Consider the following 24,120-nt stretch of genomic DNA (forward strand, 5'->3'; position numbering starts at 1 on the left):
TTAAAGAAAATTACAACTCTGATTTACTCAAAGCATGAGGTCACATAGTAGCCGTGGTTTCAATAATTATAAATATTTCAGATTTTATAACACTATAAAAGAAACTTAGCCCAATGGTCCATTACATATTGGGTTGAGTGGATCACGGTCCATCCGACGAACATCGACTGTTTCCACCTCGTGTGTAACGTAAAAAACGAAAAGAAAAGAAATTCTCTTTTTTTTTTTTTTTTTTTTTGTAAAACAAAGAAATTCTCTTATTAGCAGAAAAATGCCACCAACGAAACAATAAAAAGGAAAATAAACAAACAAAAACAAATCACTCGTAATCGCAAACATTAAAAGGGAAATAATTTCCCAAAGCCACCAGAATTTTCCCAGGAAAATTAAGTGAAAACCCAGGGCAAGAAAATGTCTAATGATCTCTCTTTTTCTTCCTCTGTCTCTCATACAAAAATTAAAAATAGCATGCAAGTATTATTGTAAATAAACTTCATCTTTTGGGTTCAAACTCGGAAGTTTTTGCCAGAGAAGGTCTGACCAAACTGCCACGAGGGAGGAGCAACGTTCCAAGAGGTGGAGGAACGGCGATCAGAGGCGGTGACTCGGAAAGAAAGAGCTTGGCCAATGAGGACAGCGTTGGACTGCCAGTTCTGTCCCCAGTTCCTACTCATCCTCACCCAATCCGTCTTCGATCCCTTCACGCTCACTCCATTAATATCTCCGGCACCAGCGACGTTGGTTACTAAAACGAGGTTGAAGTATCTGAAACCGTTAATAGTGAATCTTATCCCTCCTAGCTTCCGACAAGGTACCCTGATGAGGAACAGAACAGATTCAGACAAAATAATTAACAACAAAACAAGAGAAGAAAGAGATAGATGGATCTCTAGGTTACTGTGCACAACACATGTCCTGCTTGTTTTCCCGAAAAGATAACGAAAATAATATAAATAAATATCACTTATAATAAATTAATATTTAATTTGTTATTACAAGAAAACAGAACTGAGAGTGATGTTCTCGAAGCATGATTAACGCATTTTCTTATGCATTTTCTTATAGGAATATAAGAAACCATGTTATAATTTTTAACTAAAAAAACTAAGAATCAGTTCTCTGAACTAATCTCAAATCTTCAAATTTTGAGGTTTTGTATCATTTTAACCCAATTTCAAATCCTCAAATTTTGAGGTTGTGAATAGTAAAACTTCAAATTTGAGGTTTTACTATTCACAACCTATATTCACAACCTCAAACCTATCTTGTATTTTCTTTTTAGTCTTTATAGTTATTTTTTTCATAAATATTAGTAACTTTTGTTAATATCAAATATTATAATCCAAATAAATAAAATTTTAAAGATTTTTTCGAAGATTCATGGTTGGAGTAACCACTCTTCAAATTCTCATTTTAAAGTTTTACTCCTCTTAAAATAAGGTTTTAGATCGAAGATGCTCTAACAATTCCCCATTAACGATGTTCTGTTTCTGAAGCTCGAAAACATACAGCCGTATAGTTTTCCCAGAAGTGACATAAGCCTTGAGGAAAAAAACACATTATAATAATACTTTGCTATATACTTTCTCTGTTTCCGAAAATAAGATTTTCTAGAGTTTTCACGTTTATTAAGAATATAATAAATGTTTACAATTTAATCTACAATTTACTTTTCAATAACTACCTACCAATAAAATTTAATCAATTCAAATATTCATAATTAATGTTTCTCAAAAATATACAAAAGTACTTTAAAAATATAAAAAAATCTATTTTTTGTGGAACAAGGATAAACTTTAAAAAATCATACTTTGGGGAATGGAAAAAATATATTTTTATTTTAACACGATTTTTCTGGTTTTATCAAATTACATTTTCCCGAGTTTTTAGTTTAATAATCAGGTCTTAAACCTCCCATTTGATAAAATAAACACACACACTTTATCTTCTAACTATCTTCCTAACACGATTTAAATGCAGTAATTTTTGTATAGTTTGTGCATTATATTATTTTTATTTATTTATCTAACTTCTTATTGAGTCCCCAACAATTATCGAAGCCGACAGAACCCTAACAGTAGGGACAAGAACAGAAGAGAGATACCTGCGATAGGAGACGGGGACAATGCCGGCTCGGTACAGACCAATCTTGAGGAACATCGGCATGGCAAGGTCGAAGTGCTCTCGCGGCGGATTGCACCATCCTCCGTCGTCACTAGGCTGCGCAAAATTCGGCGGACAAAAGTTCGTTGCCGTCACGAGAATCGACGGATTCCCGGGGACACACCATCTCGGGTCGTCAGTACACTTAAGCTCGAAGCAAGCGCCACAGCTGAAACCGTTGTTGAACAGGGCAGTGCTCAGAGCCGCCGTGTTCACACCGTATCCTTGGCTGTATAAATTCCCGTACCCACACGCACCGCCTTTGATTAAAAAAAATAAAAGTTAGGAACTTAGGAATGATATTTTTGTGGTTTATGTTATTAAAAGAAAGTGATAATTGTAAGTTTAGTAAAAGGTTAAGAGTGAATAATACCCATGGTGCCGGAAGCGTCACTACCGCCGTAGAAGGTAGCGTGTGCGTTCTGCCACGGTCCACCGGTATAAACGCCAGGAATTTTGGCGTTTGTAACGGTTAACATTAAGGAAGCCGTAACGGCTAACCACATGAAGCGGATTCCAAACGCTGTCGCCGCCATTGGGATAATAAGAGAGAGAAAGAGAGCGTTGTGTATTGGATATGGTTAGAGAAAGCGGGAAGGTCTAATGGTATTTATTGGGGGTGATGCTAGTTGTATCTTTTTATCTTACAATAAATTTTGTGTTAAGATTTGAGAGAAGATTTGTGAGAATGTGTTATATATTTTTTATTGTTTACAACACTATATATGGTTTATACAAGGTGGAATCAAAGGAGAATTGATTACAAAGATACTCTACATAATGACATGGTCAAACTCATAAAGATATAAGGTTGAATGGGTCTTCCATGTGGCTGGATGTAAATCTCCAATGGACTCTAGTCTTGAACTTGTATGGTCTAGGTTATGGACCATCCACTTCATGATTCATAACACTTCCCCTTGGATGCCATAACCATATAGGGTTTGTAACATGCTAATGTTGCCTCATTAAAACCTCTCCCGGAAAACCCAAAACCCAATGTGGTAAAAAGGGAAACCAGAGAAAGGAAAAAGAGTACAACACACATTACTCCCCCTGATTTGGACATCACTGAAGGTCCTTGAGTCTACGCGTGCCAATCTTGTTGCGTGAACTTCCTGAATGTGCAAGAGGGCAATGATTTGGTGAAGAGGTCGGCTGAGTTTTCACTAGACCGGATCTGAAGGACGTTGACCTCTCCAGCTTTCTGCAACTCATGGGTAAAGAAGAACTTGGGTAGAATATGTTTGGTTCGGTCACCTTTGATATACCCGTCTTTGAGTTGAGCAATGCAAGCTGCATTATCTTCATATATGATGGTCGGACCCGTTGGGTCGCATATGGACGCATAATGTGGTCCTATACCTTTTGTTCAAAGATGAACTTCGATCTTATAGCTTATCTTTATGATAGCTTATCTTTATGATAGCTTATTCATTCATACCACAGCTTGGTTGGTTCATGCTGAGAATTCGACCAACCATAAGTATTACCAAATTTGGCTAATTTGTGGTGATGGTCTATAACCTTTTCTAAGGTTTAATGAATAACCATTTAACCTATCTTAGGCTGGTTAGTATAAAACACAAGGAATTTAAAATTCCTCTATGGACTGATTTGAATTGTTCTTATAGAACTCTTCACTTGCTTACATGTAGTAATTTAATTCAGTCCATGAACAACTTTAGGAAAATGCTGTTCAAGAGAACTTCTTTTCTCATCTTTTGATTCTGAGCTCAATACCGTTTGGTAAACCTTTTGGTACCAATAATATTATCATCATCATCATCCAGTGAGTCATATATAGCATACTACATCTTTTGAATTTCTTCCAGACATCATATGTAGTGAAATATGTAGTAGTATCCACCACATTGGATTATATAGACTTTCCCGGTCTGTCTCACGATTTATCCTTCTTTCAGGATTTATATATTCACTGGGCATCATATGGCGTTTACATATTCATGGCCAATACAATACGCCTTTTATATATCACTTTAAACCCCACGTTTCTTTCATTATTCATTATGAGTACTCTTGTGTGGGTTTATGATCCTCGATACATATCTTTGTATTCATGTGCTACATACTTGCGCATTTTCTATGAATGTATGTGTCGACACACTTATATATATATGGTTCCTTTTAGTTCCAGACATGGTATAAATCAATTTGAGATTTCATTATCTAGGACCTTAATAACCTTATAACTTGGCGTCCCAAGCTATATGGTATGGTACCTAGTTGTTCAGCTGGCCAGCCTTATATCTCAATGTCTGGAATGGTTTCCTTTAATAAAACTCGGATTTTATCTCATGCACCTTTCTTTCTTTCCGAGGTTCCTTAGAATTTATGGAACTTTATTTGGAACATTTATTTGGTCTATCTTATATAGACTTTGTAGCAACTTGGTTGTGTCTTTAAGACATCAAAACCGTGTGGTGCTAAGCTGGGATGACATAGTCATTCTTTCTCTCGGGTCAATGTGTCTGGCATTTTATTTTGCTATCATTGTAGCATATGGACGTCTATAAATTATTTTCTAGTCCGAGGATCTTTGCCAAGACATTGATGGTTGATACCAGATGGTAGATACCATTCTTTATCATTCTTTATACCAGCTTATTACTTTTCTCCTTTCATTGTTGGATATTCGGATTCATAAACCTTATGTAATCCTTGTTCCTTGGTCTATAATTAGATCACCCATTTTGGCTCAAGGTTTCTTTTAAACTTATGGAGAAAGTATATTCATAATATATATCCAACATATATTCCCAATCCTCTTTATGAGATTCTAAGATCACATGATCTTAGATGGCACATATATTTGTGGTGGATTCTTTCATAATATCTTAAGATGATATATGTCTGGACTCATGACCCGTATCAGTCTGAGGTGGGAATATCTATGATCACTTATATGGCCTGATATAATTACTATGGCCTGATGCAGGTTCATTCTTTTATAACTCATGGTGTCCCCAAGCATATGGACTTTTAGAATTTGAACCTTATAGGTAATGGTCTTTATATCAAATTCAACCAATATGTAATATGGTTGTGGACCATGTTTCACGGATTTTAGTATGGTCATGTATCATGGGATTTGTCCTCACTCCCCCTCATGAACATACTCAAATTCGTGGTGCTTGGGACAATAAATTCCCTTGTGCATAGATATATTGCACACACGTGAGATCTTATGGGATAACATTTGTGCCCTTTTAAATATTTGCATCATAATCCGAATGGCTAAGTATGGTAATGCCATCTAAGTGATAAATTTCGTGGGTTAATCAAACATGATTGCCCTGGCTATTTGCCTAATATCATATTGATCACTAGATCAATAGAGAATGTAGTCTCGACCACTTAGGCGATTTTAATTTAGGTACTCTTATTCCCTTTTGTCCATTGTTGGAAACCATTTTTTTCTTCTTAATTCAATGGACCTTATAGGGTGAATATAATGCCATTTAGGCAAAGCCTTGGTCGAGCTTCTTTTCCTTTCTTTCAAGGAATGTCCAGTTGAGTTCAAGAGTATTTTATAACTGAGCCTGGATGGCAGAGCATGTCGTGCCATTTGTCAAAGGCTTCTTTGAACTCTTTGGAAAAGTGAGTTGGGGTATTAATCCTCAATCATATTTATCTTGGCACAATAAAGGCATATAGATATAGTTTCTTATCAAACAACAGTTTGAATAAGATAATGATGAACTCAAAGTAATTCATTTTATTAATGAAGTCGTGTATAAAGCAAAGTATCAAAGCAATTCATGAAACATAAACTCAGGAAACATGAAAATGAGAATGTCAAAAGACAATTATATAATATGGCCTTCACAATGCATGTGTTGCCATATGGCGCTCAACTTCAGCTTCATCAGCTATAGGAGGCCTCATCTCATTATTCTTTAGCTCAATGTATCTTTTCTGAAGCTTGTCAAATCTGTTGATGGTATCTTTGATTTTCTGCTTTCTTTGTTCAGAAGCCAAAAGATATGACAAAAGGTCATTATAAGTGGTGAACTTCTTAGCCGTGTGTAGCAACAGCACATCCTTTGGATGGAATGTGGAGTAGGTCTTATATAATAAAGAATAATGTGTTATCCTTTCACCACATAGTTCAAGACTATAAGCAATATCCATCAGAGCAGAATTATATTTGTCCACGGATTCAAAATCCTGGAATCTGAGGATCTCCCATTCATGGTTGGCCTTTTGCCACGATACCGGTTTGAACCTTTTCCTTAACTGTAACCAAAGGTCACAAGGATCCTCAACATGGAGATACAGGTCTCTTAATTCCTCAGTGAGATGATAACGAATAATCGTTATAGCTCTATGCCTTTCACTGTCAATGATATCATTGTACTCATTGATGCATTGTCCGAGTCCTCTGGATCTCAGGGCAACAAGAGTATTCTTTACCCATTCTAGGTAATTATCTCCAGAGAGATTTAGGGCAGAGTAATCTGAGGGTTCAAATCTCGACATCTGAATATTTAACGAGTAATTCAAGCACTCAGAATTCTATGTAAGCAATAGAATAAATCAATGTATATGATTTCAATAAGGCTTTCCCCCAAATCATATAATCTATTTGCTTAAGCAATCTTAGTATGAGAATGATCAATTGATCATTGCATCTAGTAATCCTTTTAATTATAATTCAAATTGGATTGATTATATATATAGGGTATTAAGGCCCTTTAGAATTTGAATAAGGATCAATCATCATTTTATTAAATGAGATCAAGCAAGATGGATGAAATCAAGCAAATGCATGGATCAAGAAATAGCTGAATGCATGTTCAGAACTAAGCATTGGACTTAAACAATCTATATGTGATTCCTAATGCATGAGGATATTTGGTTTTCAAAGATCATAAAGCAAAAACCGATTCCTTCCCCTTTTTACAGGGTAAACCAAGACAAATTTTTTTAATAATTTCAGGATATGTCTAGAACAAATTCAATTAGATTTTCAATCAATCGGTTTCAAAGCTGGTTTATGTTTTCAAATTAAACAAACATGCTTAACTTTAAAAATAACCGATTTAATCTAATTAGATGCAAGCAATATGAACCAATTTAGATTTTATTTTAAATGCCCCATGATTAGAATGATCTATTATATGTATGCATGCTCAGTTTTAATAAAACTATATGACAAGCGGATGCATGGAAATGATCAGTTCATGATATGTGTATGATCTAACAATTTACTAATCCATGTTTGATCTAATAGATGCTATCAGGTATGTATATATGATCAGTATATAATTCAATCATCACAAAATCAGTTTTCAAGGTTGGTTTTTAGATCAAGATAAATTTATATCATTTGTTCAAACTATAATGAACCGATTTCAAGGCCGGTTTAGATTTAGATAAATTTTGACAAACAACTATGTGATCAAATGATTTCAACTTAGTATTTATTTTAGCCTATGTCATAACTATTTAAATCAAGACTATATGTTATAATATTTTGATAAATACTACCTAGTCAAAGATATGCATTTAAAACAATCATAAAAGTTTTAAATTTTGATCAGTTACAATATAAAACATCAATGGTCAAAGATATGCATTGATTAGGATTTAAGTTTTGATATCTTTGGGTTTGACTGAAAGATTATGGCTGAAAAGATTGTGGCCGGAAAAGGTCATGGCCGGAAAAAAAAATCATGGCCGGATTTGGATTTAGGGGTTCAGCCGATTATTGCTTAGAGTTTAGGGGATTGATAAAAATCAAGCAAAAAGGATTTAGGGAATTGATATGTATAATGGCCATCAAGATACATATCCGGTTATAAAACAAACAAGGGGATTTGAGATTTTGATGTGGATAAGGGCCGATTTGGATCGGTAAGCACATCGAATGGGATTAAGATTTTGATGGCCAGCTTATTCATCCGGCTATACAGCCGGTAATACGGCCAAACAAAGATTATGGGTTTCAATCCTTTAGTCAATCCGGATTTAAGGCCGGATCAAAATAGGAGAAAGGGGAACCGATTTTAAGGCTTGCTAGCTAAAAGAGGTTTATGATTTTCTCTAATATCTTTTATAATTTCAAATAGTTCTTAGAAACAAGATTCATATAGATCTTAGATTATTAATAAGTTTTATAAGTTTTTAGAGATTCTTAGATCTTTAGAGATTCAAATAATTTTAGAATCAAGATTCATATAGATCTTAGATTCAAGATTAATATTTGTGATAATTTTAGATCTATAGATTTTTATAAGTTTTATGATTCAAATAGATCTAATAATCAGGATTCAGATATGTGGTGTTTTAGATTTTATGGATAGATTAGTTTACCTTTTAGAAAACACCAAATTGATCTGAATGGACCACCGTGAGAGAGAGCTGATCCGCGGATGAGCTGGTTGAGAGAGAGGTGGAGGAGCTGGCCGGAAAACCGTGAGAGGGATAGACTTGGCCGGCGGAGCAAGGCTGAGGGCCGGAAGAGATGGCCGGAAAAGAGATGATCGCCGGCGGATGGGATTGCTCAGGTGGAGAGAGTCTCGTGCTGATAACGTGTTAAGATTTGTGAGAATGTGTTGTATATTTCTTATTGCTTACACCACTATATATAGTGGTTCATACAAGGTGGAGTCAAAGGGAGAATTGATTACAAAGATACTCTACATAATGACATGGTCAAACTCATAAAGACATAAGGTTGAATGGGTCTTCCATGTGGCTGGATGTAAACCCCCAATGGACTCTAGTCTTAAACTTGTATGGTCTAGATTATGGATCATCCACTTCATATTTGATTCATAAACATTTTGGGTAATTTTCAATAGTTTTCAAGATTTACAGGATCTGAACGTAAATGCTGCCCCATCTCGCTGGTTTTATGGGCCGTCCCATCGAAACCAAACCGAGCTACTGTTACTTAACCAAACCAAGCGGTGATCAATTATCTTTGTAACAGATATAATCCACTAAAATTAAATATAATAAACTGGGACTCGATACCAAATTCATATTTTTATTGTACCAGATTTAAACCAGAATTTTAGAATCTGGTTGCATATATAGTTTAACCAAAAACGTCGAAATATCGAACAAATTAAACCAACAATGAATGCCCAACACGGTGGGCATTTTACCCAATATCTAAATCCGTATCCGAACCCTATCCAAAAAAACTCGAACCGAAGTAACAAAGTACCCGAACGGATATTAAATTAAGAGAGATTTGATATCCGAACGGGTAATATCCGAACCCGAATGGATATCCGAAGATAACCGAACATATGTATTAATAACCTTATATTTCTAGTTTATATCTCTCATTTTATTTAAAATATCTATATTGATACTACATATACTTTAAATTCATATAATATACATATAATTACGGAGGAAGTGATTTGCTACTCACTTAAAATGCAAAGCAAGTTTTTTGTTTCAAGAATTAACAAAAGTTACATCGGAAATTTAAAAACAATAACCCAAATTAGTGTCTTTTAAGCTTAAAAATATTATGTCCAAATATATTAATCATTCAATCTATTAAAAAATAAAAAAAACCAGTTAAGTGAAAGTCATATTTTTAAATACAAGAAACTTAAAAAATAAAGTCTTAGTTTTTTTTCTTTCAAAATCTAAATATCTGAACCCGATCCGAAATAACTGAATCCGAACTAAAAATATTCGAATCCGACCCGAAGTACAGAAATACTTGAACCAGTTCTACACCTCTATATCAAAATACTCGAAAATCCTAAATACCCGACCTACCCAACACAGTAACGTAAAATTTTCTCGCTTTGTTACAGTTTTTTTTTTTTTTTTTTTTTGCAGCAAACAGCTATTCACTACAAGAAAACATATTTATTACAAGGGTCATATTCCTTGTTAATTCGTTCTAATAGAAGGGTTACAACAGATTAACAAGGAATAACGTTTCATTGTAAAACGTCCGTCGTAACGCAAGATTCGTCGTAACTTTCATGTAACATTTACGACAAAATAAATTCGTATTTCGTCGTAGTTTCGTAGTTACGCTTCATCGTAAAAGACTCGTATAGTTTCCTTATAAAGTCGTCTTTAAGTACTTGTACAATTTACGACGAATTTACAAGTCTTTTAATGTAAAGTCCTTGTAATATTTACGAGGAATTTACAAGTATTTCCTAGTAAATTTCTCATAAAGATTACGAGGATTTTACAAGTACTTTTTTGTAAACTCCTTGTAAATATTATAAGAAATTTACATCTCATTGTCATATTAATATATTATTATGAAATATTCAAAATCCAAAAATATAAAATATAAAATAAAATATTGAAAACTAAAATATTTTTTTTTTTAAATATATAAATGTCATAAAATAATATTCAAATTAATAATAGAAAACAAAAAAAATTGAAAAATAAAAAGCTAAGGGAGAACGCCGTCGAATTAGTTGTTGGAGGTGTTTCTTCCTGGAGAGTCTCGTACTTCATCTATGGGTTCCGCTCGAAGAGTAAGATGAAATCGTCCTTGTGGCTTTATTGATGAAGCTTATTCATACCGTCAGCTCCATCTTATTAGGAGCCACCTTGAAAAAAGAAACATATTAATATAATTAATTACATAAAATTATAAGAAAATAAAATATATTTATTTTTTTAAAAAAAATATCTAATCAGTCGTTTAAATACCTCAACCTAATATTTGAATATAGTTTTGTTACCTAAAATTACCACCTAAACTAACCACCTAATCTAATTACCTAAACTAATCACCTAAACTAGTTACCTAAACTAACCACCTAAACTAACCACCTAAACCTAAATTAATATTAAAAACAACATACCTTTGAGAGAAGGAGAGGAGTGGTTTGAAAGGAATGAAGGAGGCATTCCTCATTCATGATTCGTGTTTATATAAGAAAAAAACATTTCTCGTAAAGTCGTCGTAATTTTACGAGGAATCTACCAGGCCCGCGTTTTTAGAATTTCAACGAATTTACAAGGAATATTTACGATGAACTTACAAGGAAAACTTTACGACGACTTTACAAGGAAAACTTTACAATGAAATTACAAGGAAAGCATTACAACAAAATTACAAGGACACATGTATTACGAGAAATCTACCAGGCCCGTGTGTTTTCTATTACGACGAATTTACTAGGACTATATCTGAAACCCCGAAAATCAAATCCCTAAACCCCAAAATCACTTATCTATTTACACCATACCCTTTTACCACATCATCCCCTTTATCCTATTTTTTTCATAAACCCTAAACTCCAATTGAATCCTTAAAACGCAAGTTATAAGTACTATAATCAAACAACCACTTGATAGCAATTAATCAAATTATTCCATAATCTCTAAACCGAGGGTATGAAATGAAGTTAACTTGCTTGGCTTGAGAATGCTTACAACAAAATCAGTTTGGTAAAACAGCTTAAACACGTTTTCACCAAAAATAATGGTAACATGTTTCGTCAAAAAAATCCTTGTAAAGTTACAACGAATTCACAAGGAAAGCATTACAACAAATTTACAAAGAAATCATTACAACGAATTTACAAGGACACATGTTTGCGACGAATCTACCAGGCCCGCGTTCTTAGAGTTACAACGAATTTGCAAGGAAGCATTACAACGAATTTACAAGGAAATCTTTACAACGAATTTACAAAGAAATGATTACAACGAATTTACAAGGACACATGTATTACAAGGAATATATCATGCCCGTGTTTTCCATTACGACGAATTTACTACGACTATATCTGAATCCCTGAAAATCAAATCCCTAAACCCCAAAGTCTCTTATCTATAACATCATATCCCTTTTACCCCATTCCCCCATTCTCCCATTTATCCTATTTTCTGTTAAACCCTAAACTCCAATTAAATCCTTAAAAGCCAACAAATAATCATTATAACCAAACAATATACACTTGCATTAAGTCTTAAACTAATTTATATATTTTTTAAAAATATTTAAAACATATATTACATCATTCTGAATCATTCGAGTTTTCATCAATATCAGTACAATGATCATCATCGCTTGCATCGAACTCTTCTTCACCTTCTTCATCCGTCATATCGTCGAAAAGATCTTCATATTGATGGTTATCCACATCAATTAGAAGGATGTCATCAGTTTGTTGTTCAGATACTTCCACTTCAGTGATACACATTTCTTCTTGCAAAGGTGATTCTTCTCTAGCAACTATTCGTTCACGAGGTGTAACATTGATAGCAGCTAATCAAGTTATTCCAAAATCTCTAAACCGAGGGTATCAGTTTGGTAAAGCATGCTTAAAACACGTTTTCACAAAAATTAATGGTAACATGTTTCGTCGTAAAAGCCTTGTAAAGTTACAAGGACTTTACAACGAATTTTCTCTTTCCTCGTAAAATCGACGTAAATTTACATGTAAATTACCACGAAACATTTTCCTTGTAACTTTACTACGACTTTACAACGAAATTCAGTTTTGTCGTAAAATCGTAATAATTTTCTCGTAAATTTACGAGGAATATATTTCTTCGTAATTTTTCTACGTTATAGGCATGTTTTCTTGTAGTGATTCTATTATTCAAACTTGAGGTCTGGGAAACAGACCGGAATAGAACGACCAATAAAATTTTCTCGCTTTGTTACAGTTACAGAGCATACTTGGCTTATGTTTTTATTTGCCATTATCTACGCATGCACGCATGTTTTTAGTTTGTTTAATGAGTGGCACCGCAGGTTAATATACGTAAATGGATTTTCCTGTATACGTATTTTGTGAACATATCTTATAAATGAGCCAAACGAATCGAGCATCACATTAAGAGCATGTGGGTAGAAGAGGTCGACATGATAATATATTAGGTTTGCAGCAAATATATATTGTTTATTTTTTTCCTTTCTGAACAATAATAAAGTATCAAATTTATGAGATAGGGCCGCAAAGATTGAATGCCATGCTTCTCGAATTATCGTGTTACATGAGCATGTGGGATTGTCCTTTTTTTTTTTTGTGTGCAAGTGGGATTGTCTATTGATGTATAACTGTTACAAACTTATATTTGCCCATGTGAGCTGTAAGTTTAAGTCTCTAGATAGATGATTTTAGAGCAGCTCCGTGTTACTGTTTACAATAATTGAGGTCACTAGTTTCCATTTGAGCTTCCATTTTCCATGTGGGATCGAGTACGCTCCAAAAATAGTACACCTTTTGTTCTTTCAGGACTACGACGTGATATGCTGAAATGGAAAGTAAAAAAAAAGGTTCACTTATATAAATTTGGAAGGCTACATAACAAAATACATTTACCTATAGAAATTGTAAGAGCAAACGCATTACTACATGAGAAAATTACTACAATGTATAAGAAAAGTTAGTTTATTACTAGAATATTAAACATCTTTTAAAAATTACTAGAATATTTAAATATCCATAGTAAATGACTGTAAGAGCATTTGGTTAGTTTTTTTTTAATTGAAATTATTTTTAAACATTAAATCCACATCACTAATTAAATATACACATCATTATAATAGAAGCCAAACCGTCTCTTCTTCATCATAACTACATAGAAGTAAAAAAAAAAAAACTAACTAAGAACATTATCTTTGTCGTCTCGAAGAATGAACCGTCGAAGAAGGAACCACGAGGATACTCCCACTCTCCGTCATCGACATTGTCTGTGTTTACTTCCTCTTCCTCGAACTAACTCTCTGTCGTGATACTCTATTTTCTCCGTTATCGTCGTGCCCGAAATCGTCGTCTTCAATCGTTTGTACGAAATCGTCTTCGCCGCCGTCTTCGCCGCATTCTTATCTACGAGTTCGTCTTTTCCGGTAGGATATCGTGACGTTATATATTTTATTTTGTTGCGACTGAGATAGGGGTATGTTGCGGCTGTGATATGGTTTTGTTGTGGGTTTTGTTGCGTCTGAGTTAAGGTTTTGTTGCGAGTGAGTTAGGGTTATGTTATGGCTGAGTTATCGCTGTGTTGTGACTAAGTTAATGTTATGTTGTGGCTGAGTTACTTTTATGTTGTGGCTGAGTTACTGTTATGTTGTGACTGAGTTATTCAAACATTTTGTGGCTGAGTTATTGTTATAGTACGGATGTGTTATTGTTATCTTGTGGCTGATTTATTGTTGGGTTATATGATCAGATGGATGTTGCTGAAGAAAAATCACGGGATTACCCTCCAAGACTTTACCCTGAAGGGTCTTCTAACCTGGAAAAAAAAGATATTAATCACAATTTCTGTCTAGGAACTTTTCCCCACATTAGAGAAACAATTGGACTTGATGTGTGGGAAGAACTGGTGAACTCTCCCATTGGAGTAGTTGCTAGGCTAGCTGGACGCGAAAGCGTATGGTCTGGTAGGACCGTACACTATCTACTATGTAGACAGCTGCGAGTACATAAGAAGGAGATATGGTGTCTCGTGGTTGATGAGGCTATCATGTTTAGCTTGCTCGAGTTTGGTGAGATCACTGGGTTAAACACAGGTCCATTGCCAACAGAAAGGTTTGAACCTGATCAATACAAAGAGTTTTGGGAGGAGTTGAAGGTGCCGTTTGGGATGGGACCCAAGTTAGATGAACTGAAGGAAGCATTAGCGTTCTGTCCGCTTTGGAGTTTTGAAAAGCGTAAGTGGTTGGGGCTGCTACTTCTTCAATCCATGGGAGTCTACTGTTTGCATCACAATTCAAGGATACCTTTTGAAAGTGCAATAAGGGTATTCGACGATGAAGCCATGGGGTCGTATCCATGGGGTCGGACTGCATACGAAGTTCTCATTGACTTTATTAAAACATTGGCTCCAGAAGGAGGGTCATACACAATAAGCAGCATGACCGTCGCGTTATTGATTTGGGCGTATGAATCCGTCGCCTGCTTCGGTGAGAATTTTGGGAGGGTGGTGAATAATGAAGACGTTCCGCTTTTGCGATAGGGTGAAAAGCGTACACGTGCAAGTTTTGATAACTTGTTGGCTACCGAAATCAAAGAGCATGGCGAGGTAAGGTTTAACGCTGAGTTTTTAGTTTTTTTTATGGTTGATTTATTATATTTGATGGCTGATTTATTATTTTGATGGCTTAGTTATGTGTTATAACCTGGTGTTGCAGGTGCGTGTGAGGAGAATGGTTTTGAAGGACTCAATTGAAGAGATGTTTCCTAAATGGCCGGGTGAACCTGACGACCCCAACTCGTTAGCTTGATAACAGACATACATGCAGGTAGATTTGTGAAAGATTTTTGGGAAATGCATGGGAATACGCAGGGTAATGCGCAGGAGAAGGGGAATGAGAAGAAGAAGAAAATGAAGGGTGAAGTTTCGTCAGAAGCTGAGCCACCCACTAAGAAGCAGAAGAAAGTTAAGACACAGAATGAGTCTGAAGTTGCTGTAGCGGGAAAGGGTTCTAGCGAGAAGGAAGGTAGCAAAGATTTGGAGTTGGAGAACAAAGCGACTCTGAGAACCATTGTGAGTACTCTGGATAATATTTCCAGGAAATTTGAGCAGTTTGACTCACGGTTGGAAGCTTACGAGTTAGACCGGAACAGACCATTGATGGACCAAAAGACCATTGATGACAGCGTGAAAGCTTTACTGGAGGAGCGTCTGAAAGTTATGGGAGTTGAGAAAATTCCCGAAAACAATGATAACCCCTCTCCACCATCAGCAGGTAAATCTTTAACGTTGGCATCACCGCGGGTTCAAACGCAGCAGAAGTTTGTCGATAGTCCAGCGCTAGCTGCGACTCCTGGTAAGGTTTTTGGACCGAAAAAGAATTTGGCGAAGGAGCTTGATAAGGAATCAGGGGTGAAAAAGACTTTGGCTGAGGAGTTTGGTAGTGTCGCTAAAGCTACTGATCTTGATAGTCAACATGTTGATTTCGTTTTAGTTTCTCCTTCAAAGGCTACTAAGGATGATAAGGATGCTATGGTTCCAGCCTATGGACGCGGCTGCAGGGGCAAGCGTATTGTTAAGGGTGAGGAAACCGATGAGAAGAATGAAGCTGAGCCTGCAGATGTTGCGTTTAAGAGGAAGGAGAAGGCTGAGGCTAAGAAAAAAGCGGCTGAGGCTAAGAAAAAAGATGCTGAAGCTAAGAAAAAAGAGGCGGAGGGTAAGAAGAAAAAAAAAGGCTGAGGGTAAGAAGAAACAAGAGGCTGAGGGGAAGAAAAAAGAGGCTGAAGCTAAGAAAAAAGAGGCTGAGGGTAAGAAGAAACAAGAGGCTGAGGGTAAGAAAAAAGAGGCTGAGTTAAAGAAGAAACAAGAGGCTGAGCTAAAGAAGCGAAAACAGACTGAGTCAAAGAACAAAGAGGTGACTCCATCTGGAGAGGACAGTGTATTTGCTGATGTGACTGACGAAGTTGTTGGGGGAGAGAACGAATTCACGCCGGAGTCTGACGTCGAGGGATCTGAACTGGTTAGATCTGCCATAATTAAGGAATATCGGGAGAAAAGTGTTCAGTTAACTCCAAAAGGGTTTTCAAAGGCGGCAGTTTCTTCACCAGCAACTTTTCCGTACGTAGGAGAGAATGGAACGACGTGCATGAGGAAAAATGTTACTCATTCATCAGTAATATATGACCCTCTAGCACCTGTTGATCTGGTGCTACTCGAAAAACTGATGCAACACATTTAGGGAATTCCACCCAAACCACCAGCACCTGCAGATAAACCAGCAGTCCTCTCCGCTGATCATGAGGGTGTTTCTACAGCATACTCATCCATGAAAGACCGTGGCCGCAAAAGGAATATGGATGAGTGTTTGATAATGTAAGTCTTTATTGCGGCTGAGTTATATATTAATTTTATTATATTTCGGCTGAGTTATATATTTGATTACGGCTGACTTACATATTCTTTTAGTACGGCTGAGTTATATATTATATTACAGCTGACTTACATATTTTTTATTATATCACGGCTGACTTGTTAATATTATTTGTGTAGCATGTCGTTGCGTATTTGAACGTCTTCATTAAAAGGTCCATGCGAAATCCCACTCCATTCTGGTCCAAGCAGATTGCCTTTGTTGACGTTTGGTGGCAAATTTTTTTGATTCACGATTTTACTCATTTCAAGATAAAACCTAGTATGTTCAATTTCAAAGGCAATGGTTATGAAGATATGTTAAAGGGTAAGCTTCCCGAACACTGTCCAACAAACTTGAAGTGGTATGAAGATGTGGATCACTTGTACGGATGTCTTCAAACCGGCGGAAATCACTGGGTTACGTATCATGTGGATCTGAAAAAGGAGAAAATTGATTGCTACGATCCAATCTTTGGAGAGGCAACACCCGAAAGTGAGCAGAGAATTCTAAATTCATTTAAACCGCTGACGCACATGATTCCGTATATGTTGAGTGATCATATTCCTGCCAATATCCGAGCCCCTAGTAAGAAGAAGTTCTCATTCAGAAGGAGGAGCAAAAGATACACTCCACAAAACACCCAGATTGGCGATTGTGGGGTGTATTCGTTGAAGTTTGTGGAGTGTCTAGCGCTTGGTGTAACGTTTGATGGGATAAACGATAAAAATATTCAAGGTTTACGGATGAAGATGGCAGCAAAGATCCTCGATGAAGAAGGAAATTTTGTGTTGAGCAGTTGGCTGGCTAATTGAACCTGTGTTTGTTATTTGTACTTGACTTATGTTGTTGTTTTGTACTCGACTTATGTTATTTTGTACCTTATTTAGTATTTGACTCAGTCTTCTCGTTTTTATAACCCAGCCGTGTCGTATATGTGTAACTCAGCCTTACCCCAAACATACCCTAGAATCATAAAATTTTTATATAACTCAGTCGTATCGATTAGTATAAGTCAGCCGTTACGATATTATAACTCAGCCATACCTCAAACATACCCTATAATCAAAAAAATTAAATGTTTACACTTTAAAATGTTAAATTGAAACTCCAATTATAAATTGGAAGTGAATATATAATCAACTGAATGTGTCTTCTTTATTGAATTTACGAGTTTAGAATCAATCATGATCTTGAGGTATATGTTGTCTTACAATTACTCATAAACTTAAATGATATATATATAAGGTGTGAACATAATTCAAAACTCATAAACTATTATTGTGTTATTTATTATGAATTTTTGTTTTTATAATATTTCTTGCATCATAAATCCAAATTCCAAACCTAAAAACCCAAAAAAGCAAACCTAAACCCTAAATAAGCAACCCTAAACCCTAAACCCCATTTACTAAGTCAGCCGTAAATGTTAAAGTAATTCAGCCGTAAAGTGTAACTTAATCTTGACGTTTGGCGGGAAAAAGATAACTGATTCTTGGGAAATTTTAACTCGAAACGTTTGACATTCAGTACCTCTCTATATATTGTCTCCTCTCTTACACCTTTCTCTCTCTAGAAAAAACCTAAACAATATGTCTCTATCCCCATCTAAAGTTATGCCGATTGTTCCTGGTTATTCAACGATGTTAGAGAACAATATCAATGCGATAATAAGCTCTGCAAATCGTGAAAACCTCCCTCTTCTATACCCTGGTCCGGGGGAATTGCTTGACACAACCAGTACTATCTGGTTCAAATTTTTAAGTGTTCTCTCCCTCGTCATCCCGTCGATTCTTGCAGAAGGATGGGTTCATGATTGGGCGACATACCGCGCCATTCCCGATCATTTTAAGGAACATTGGTTTCTTCAACTCGCTGTAAGAACAGTTTGTCCACTTAAAATGGCAGCATAGCATCGCTGAGTTATTTTTATTTTGTGTTCTCAACAGTTTTGTAATCTTTTTTTTTGTGGTGCAAAAACATGTGCGATCGAAGGCATAATTTGACACTTTGGACACATTTTAATCTTGTGGCCAAAACGCTATTTCGTTGCCAGATACGTCATTTGAAGATAACTTGGGCAAACGGAGGCGACAAGCCTCCGTGGATGTTAACAAGAGTTTGGCGTGATCTCGTCCACATGTTTGAAGAGTTTGGTCCTGACAATTTTGGTTTCTGAAAGTGATGCCTTGTCTATATTTTAAATCTGATAATTTTGGTTCCTGAATGTAAACATGTCGAATTCAAATTTCTTTTATAATAAATACTATAACGCAGCCATAATGTGAATATAATTTAGCTGTATCTATTAAAATAACTTAGCCAGAACGTAAAAGGTAACTCAGCTGTGAATGTTAATTAAACATAAACCCAACCATAAGTGACCGAAACTCAGACGTTATTAAACTAATGATAATTCAGCCATAGTAAAACATAGCCAAAACCCAGCTGTGAATTTTTAATATAATACATTTCTAATGGGACGTTTCCGCTTCCTTGATTGGACTGAGTTGTCGATTAATTATGGCGCGTGTGGAAAATTCGGCTCAAACATAATATCAAGGCTAATTATTAAGAGTTTGAAATACACGGCTGCCACGCATGTGTCGAGGGATTTACAATATCGAGACATTTAAATATTTTTATATTAAATAAAAAGGAAATAAGTAAACGACGCCGTTTCATCATGTCGTCTTCTTACTCACCCTAATTCCATTTAATTCCATTTTGTTTCTGAAATTGTTTTAAGAATCAAAATGTCTTCTTCATCCTGCGTTTCAGGAAATTTTTACAGACGACGTTTGAACGCGAAAAGGGGAACGCCGAAACAATGTTGGTGTGGTGAACCCTGTTACATTTCTACATCTGGAACCGCTACAAATCCAGGAAGATTGTACTATTGCTGCGGAAAAAGATATAATAAGGTTCGTTTTGGTTCTTATTTCGCATGTTCTGTAACGTAATACTTAGATCTGGTTATATTGTGAAAACAGAGACATTTATTCAAATGGGCGGATGAGTGTTTGGTTGAAGAGGTTGAGTTTATAAAGTCACTGATAAGTGGCATGAACAAAGACATCTCGGAATTCAGACTTAACGTTGATCGGTTGGAGAAAGAGATTGAAGTAATGAAGACGGCGTCTGAGGGAAAAGGTGAAGAATGTATGATTCAGGGTCGGTGTTTGAGGAATGTGGTTGTTTGTGGGGTTGGAATGTCGTTACTTTGCTACTACTACTTCTTTGTTTAGTAATATTTTTTACAAATAAGTCAACATATGTTTTATGTAACTCAGACTTAACGTATTCCAGTAACTCAGCCGTCAAGTAATCTGAACGTTTTCGAAACTCAGCCATAATAAAACATAGCCAAAACGTATAAGGTAACTCAGTCACAACTTTAAGCTAACTCAGCCAAAACGTATAAGGTAACTCAGTGAAAAATTTAAGCTAACTCAGCCGAAACGTATAAATTAACTCACCCACAACTTTAAGCTAACTCAGCCAAAACGTATAAAGCAACTCACTCACAACTTTAAGCTAACTCAGCCAAAACGTATAAAGTAACTCACTCACCCACTTTCATTATTAATGGGACGTTTCCACTTGCTTGATTGGACTGAGTTGTCGATTAATGGTGGCGCGTGTGGAAAATATCAATGTCTTTATAATATCAAGACGATTTATACTTTAACTCCGCCAACAATATGAGAAATCGAGGCTAATTATTACTCCCTCCGCTTGCTTGATTGGACTAAGTATTTAATTGATGTTTTACATGTCTGCATGTAAATTAAGAAATTTGAATGTTTTGTGCACGTAAATTAACCTCTTTTCATTGGTGTTTAATGCTAATATGACTTCATATTATGTGACCAAAACTCAGCCTAATTAAACTAATGATAATTCAGCCATAATTAAACATAAACCGAGCCATAATTCAACTATAAATTAGCCAAATGAAACAATAAATCAGCCGTCATAAAACAATAACTCAGCCATTGTTAATAACGCTGTTAATAACTCTGCATGATGTTTGTTGATGTTTGCATGATGTGTGTGCTTGAAAACAATAAATCAGTGGTGATAAAACACAGTAACTCAGCCGTAATTAAACTATAAATCAGCCAAAGAAACAATAACTAAGCCTTCATTACATTAAATTGTAGTCAGACATACATAATGGCATAGCAAAGAACTTAAAAAGATAAAATTCTGATAGATTACATCTTCACCACTTCCTTCTGTCCCTAATAACGCTTATCGGTTCAAAATCACGTAAGAACGTGCCAATCTCTTTGATCCAGAAACATCGCTCACACATGTTGTCATCCTTAGTCATATCAATGTGCCACAAGCAGAGACATTGTCGCTCCACATGTGTTGCACATTGGCATCTGTAGAACGACGGAACATAAGCTGAAACGAACACGGCCCTATTTTGGCGGAACTCGTCAGAATGCCACAAACCCCATCCCCATTTCACAGATCGCACTAGTTTCCCTATCCTATGAACTGATTCTCTTGGAATACCAGCAAAATACTGCCCATCACAACAAAAGATTGCTCGAGTCATTGCATGTGTATACACAACACGCTCATATCCTGCATCTGCTGCACATTTGATGAGAGAAATCCCTTCTTCTTTAAGGCCGAATGAGAAGAAGAACTATACACCCTTTATATAAAGTGTGCTTAGATTTCCCTCAGCGTAGCAAGATTTCAACAACGAAGAAGGCATATTGAGTTCCCAGGGAACTGATAACACATCGTAAAAATGGTATACACCACGCCGCTTTGCTAACGCCTTCATCGACTTGGACGATGCTTTGAGGCCATAGAGATCTTGGAAGGAGTTACGGGCCACACGTTCAACCACCAACACCTGAATTTCTTCAGGCAATTCAAGAAGAGGGAAATATTTCATTTACTGTGAAATTGATTTAGAGAGAGAGCAATTGTGTAAAAAATAGAGAGTTAACATATAATTGTTCGAGAAGTGCCTTATTTATTGACAGTAAAACGGTTTTCATATCGCGTCATTTCTTATTTTGGGCGGGAAGTTATTCCATAACTCAGCCGTAATACAAATTCATTCAATAAATCAGCCGTCTGAAAACAAAAACCTAGCCGTAATACAAAAACATGAAAATTTCTAATCCAGCCGTAACACATTTACATGAAAACAAAAACACCGCCGTAATATAAAAACATGAAAATACCTAATCCAGCCGTAATACATTTACATGAAAACAAAAACACAGGCGTAATACAAAACATGAATATCCCTAATCCAGCCGTAATACCAAAAACATTAAAACAAAAACCCAATCGTAATACAAAAACATGAAAATCCCTACAACATTTGCTTACATCGGACAAGTTTTCGCATTATGTCCACTCTGTCTACATCGAGAACATGTGTGTTCTTTCCTAGGACGTTTGTTTTGAAGTGCAACTTCTAAAGCAGATTTCATCTATTTTTCTTAGGTCGTCCTGGCTGTTGACGAATAGACGGGGGCAAGCACAGGTAGTTAGCCACGATTTCTGGAACAGGTTGCGCTGAGTCAGCCGGCATGACCGATTCAGCGTATGCGCTCACCAAATATGCACTGTTATAGTAAGGACTGCACAGGGATATACGACAAACATTGTTGTACTCCACAGCTGTGATTGCGTGTACACATGGTAATTTCTCGCGTTCGAAACGCCGACATGTGCACTTTCGCTCTACCAAATTAACAACATTCAAAGACTCGCTCGAAGATCCATATTAACTTCAGTGTGATGATCATCAATCCTTTGGACCGTCAACTCTCTGGCGGCAGTTACACGACCCTATTAACAAAAAAAAGAATAAATATGAAACGACTGACTTGTTACATATTACGGCTGATTAAGAACTTGAAAGACTGACTTAAAAATTTATGAAACGACTGACTTATTACATATTACGGCTGATTTAAGAACTACAAAGTCTGATTTAAGAATTTTATGCATTTTAAAGACAGACTTATTTTTACTGTTACGACTGACTTACATGTAGTAGTTTCTCGACACCACGTGTAAGCGTCGTTGGCTGCGACCTGGCATCCTCTCTCCGTTCAGCAAACCATCTGGTCATCATAACCCGTATCGATTCTAATATTCGAACAACGTTTAGACCTCTAGCATTCGACAATGCTCTGTTCATTGATTCTGCTATGTTTTTAGTCATTAAATTGTACCTCTCGCCCGGGAAATGAACGCGCGTCCACAGTCAGACATCGGGTCTTTGGAGGTAGCCGTAGAGTGTAGATTAATCGCTTCAATCTCCTCGAAAATCACATTAAAGTCAGACATCCTAAAACATCTAGCCGCTTTCTTCACCAGACGGAAAACATCTTTCCTTTGTACCGTCCCAATATGTTCTTATATAAATGTTAGGTGCATATTCTCGAGCAGCTAACAGATACACATTTCTAGTTGCTTTCCCTATCAAGCTATGCCTATCCGAGATTATCGCAAGACCCTCATCGTCAGGAATCAGAAAGTTTTAGTTGCTTAAAAAACCAATGCCACGAAATCATCATTTATGTGTCAACCACTGCGAAGGCTATTGGAAAAAATCTGAAAGTTACCGTCCTGAGCTAGTGCTGTGAGTAGCGTCCCTTTGTATTACAATTGAGAAACGTACCATCGAAAAAACAACTTTGCGCACGAAAGGAAACCCATTTACGCTCGCACCAAAGGCCAGAAAACACATACATGAATCTTCCAAGCTCATCGATTTGAAGACGTGAACTGTACTCGGATTGCCATTCTTATCATGTATAAGTAGAAGGCAAGCTTTCAAACCCACACTCAGGTGTTCCCTCATCGATTTCCTTGCAAATTTCAGCGTCCGATGTGATTTCCAATAATCCATCTGTTCACATGAAAAAACGATCATACACTCAGCCGCATCCAATAATTAGACAACCACAACGTAAAATAACTCAACCCTATCTTTACTATAACTCAGCCGCATCTAACATTATAGTAACCCAGCCGCATTGTATGAATATGTCAGCTGCTACATTTGATATTAATCAGCCGCATTGTATGAATATGTTAGCTGCCTACATTTGATATTAGCCACAACAAAGTTAATTACCTTTATACCA

The 24,120-nt window shown here is 36.1% G+C and overlaps 1 protein-coding gene across 1 annotated transcript; it reads right to left on the reverse strand.

Annotated features, from left to right (window-relative positions):
* Positions 1–245: 245 nt before the first annotated feature.
* On the reverse strand, positions 246–2,850 carry LOC106396801 (expansin-A3). The gene is made up of 3 exons (XM_048773318.1): positions 2,537–2,850; positions 2,105–2,423; positions 246–816 (listed from the first exon to the last, which is right to left on the reverse strand). The coding sequence occupies exons 1-3, from the start codon at positions 2,697–2,699 to the stop codon at positions 507–509; spliced, it is 792 nt and encodes a 263-aa protein (XP_048629275.1). The 5' UTR covers positions 2,700–2,850; the 3' UTR covers positions 246–506.
* Positions 2,851–24,120: the final 21,270 nt, after the last annotated feature.

Source organism: Brassica napus, unplaced genomic scaffold (genome assembly GCF_020379485.1).
Source record: "Brassica napus cultivar Da-Ae unplaced genomic scaffold, Da-Ae ScsIHWf_2378;HRSCAF=3074, whole genome shotgun sequence".
Classification (NCBI taxonomy): domain Eukaryota; kingdom Viridiplantae; phylum Streptophyta; class Magnoliopsida; order Brassicales; family Brassicaceae; genus Brassica; species Brassica napus.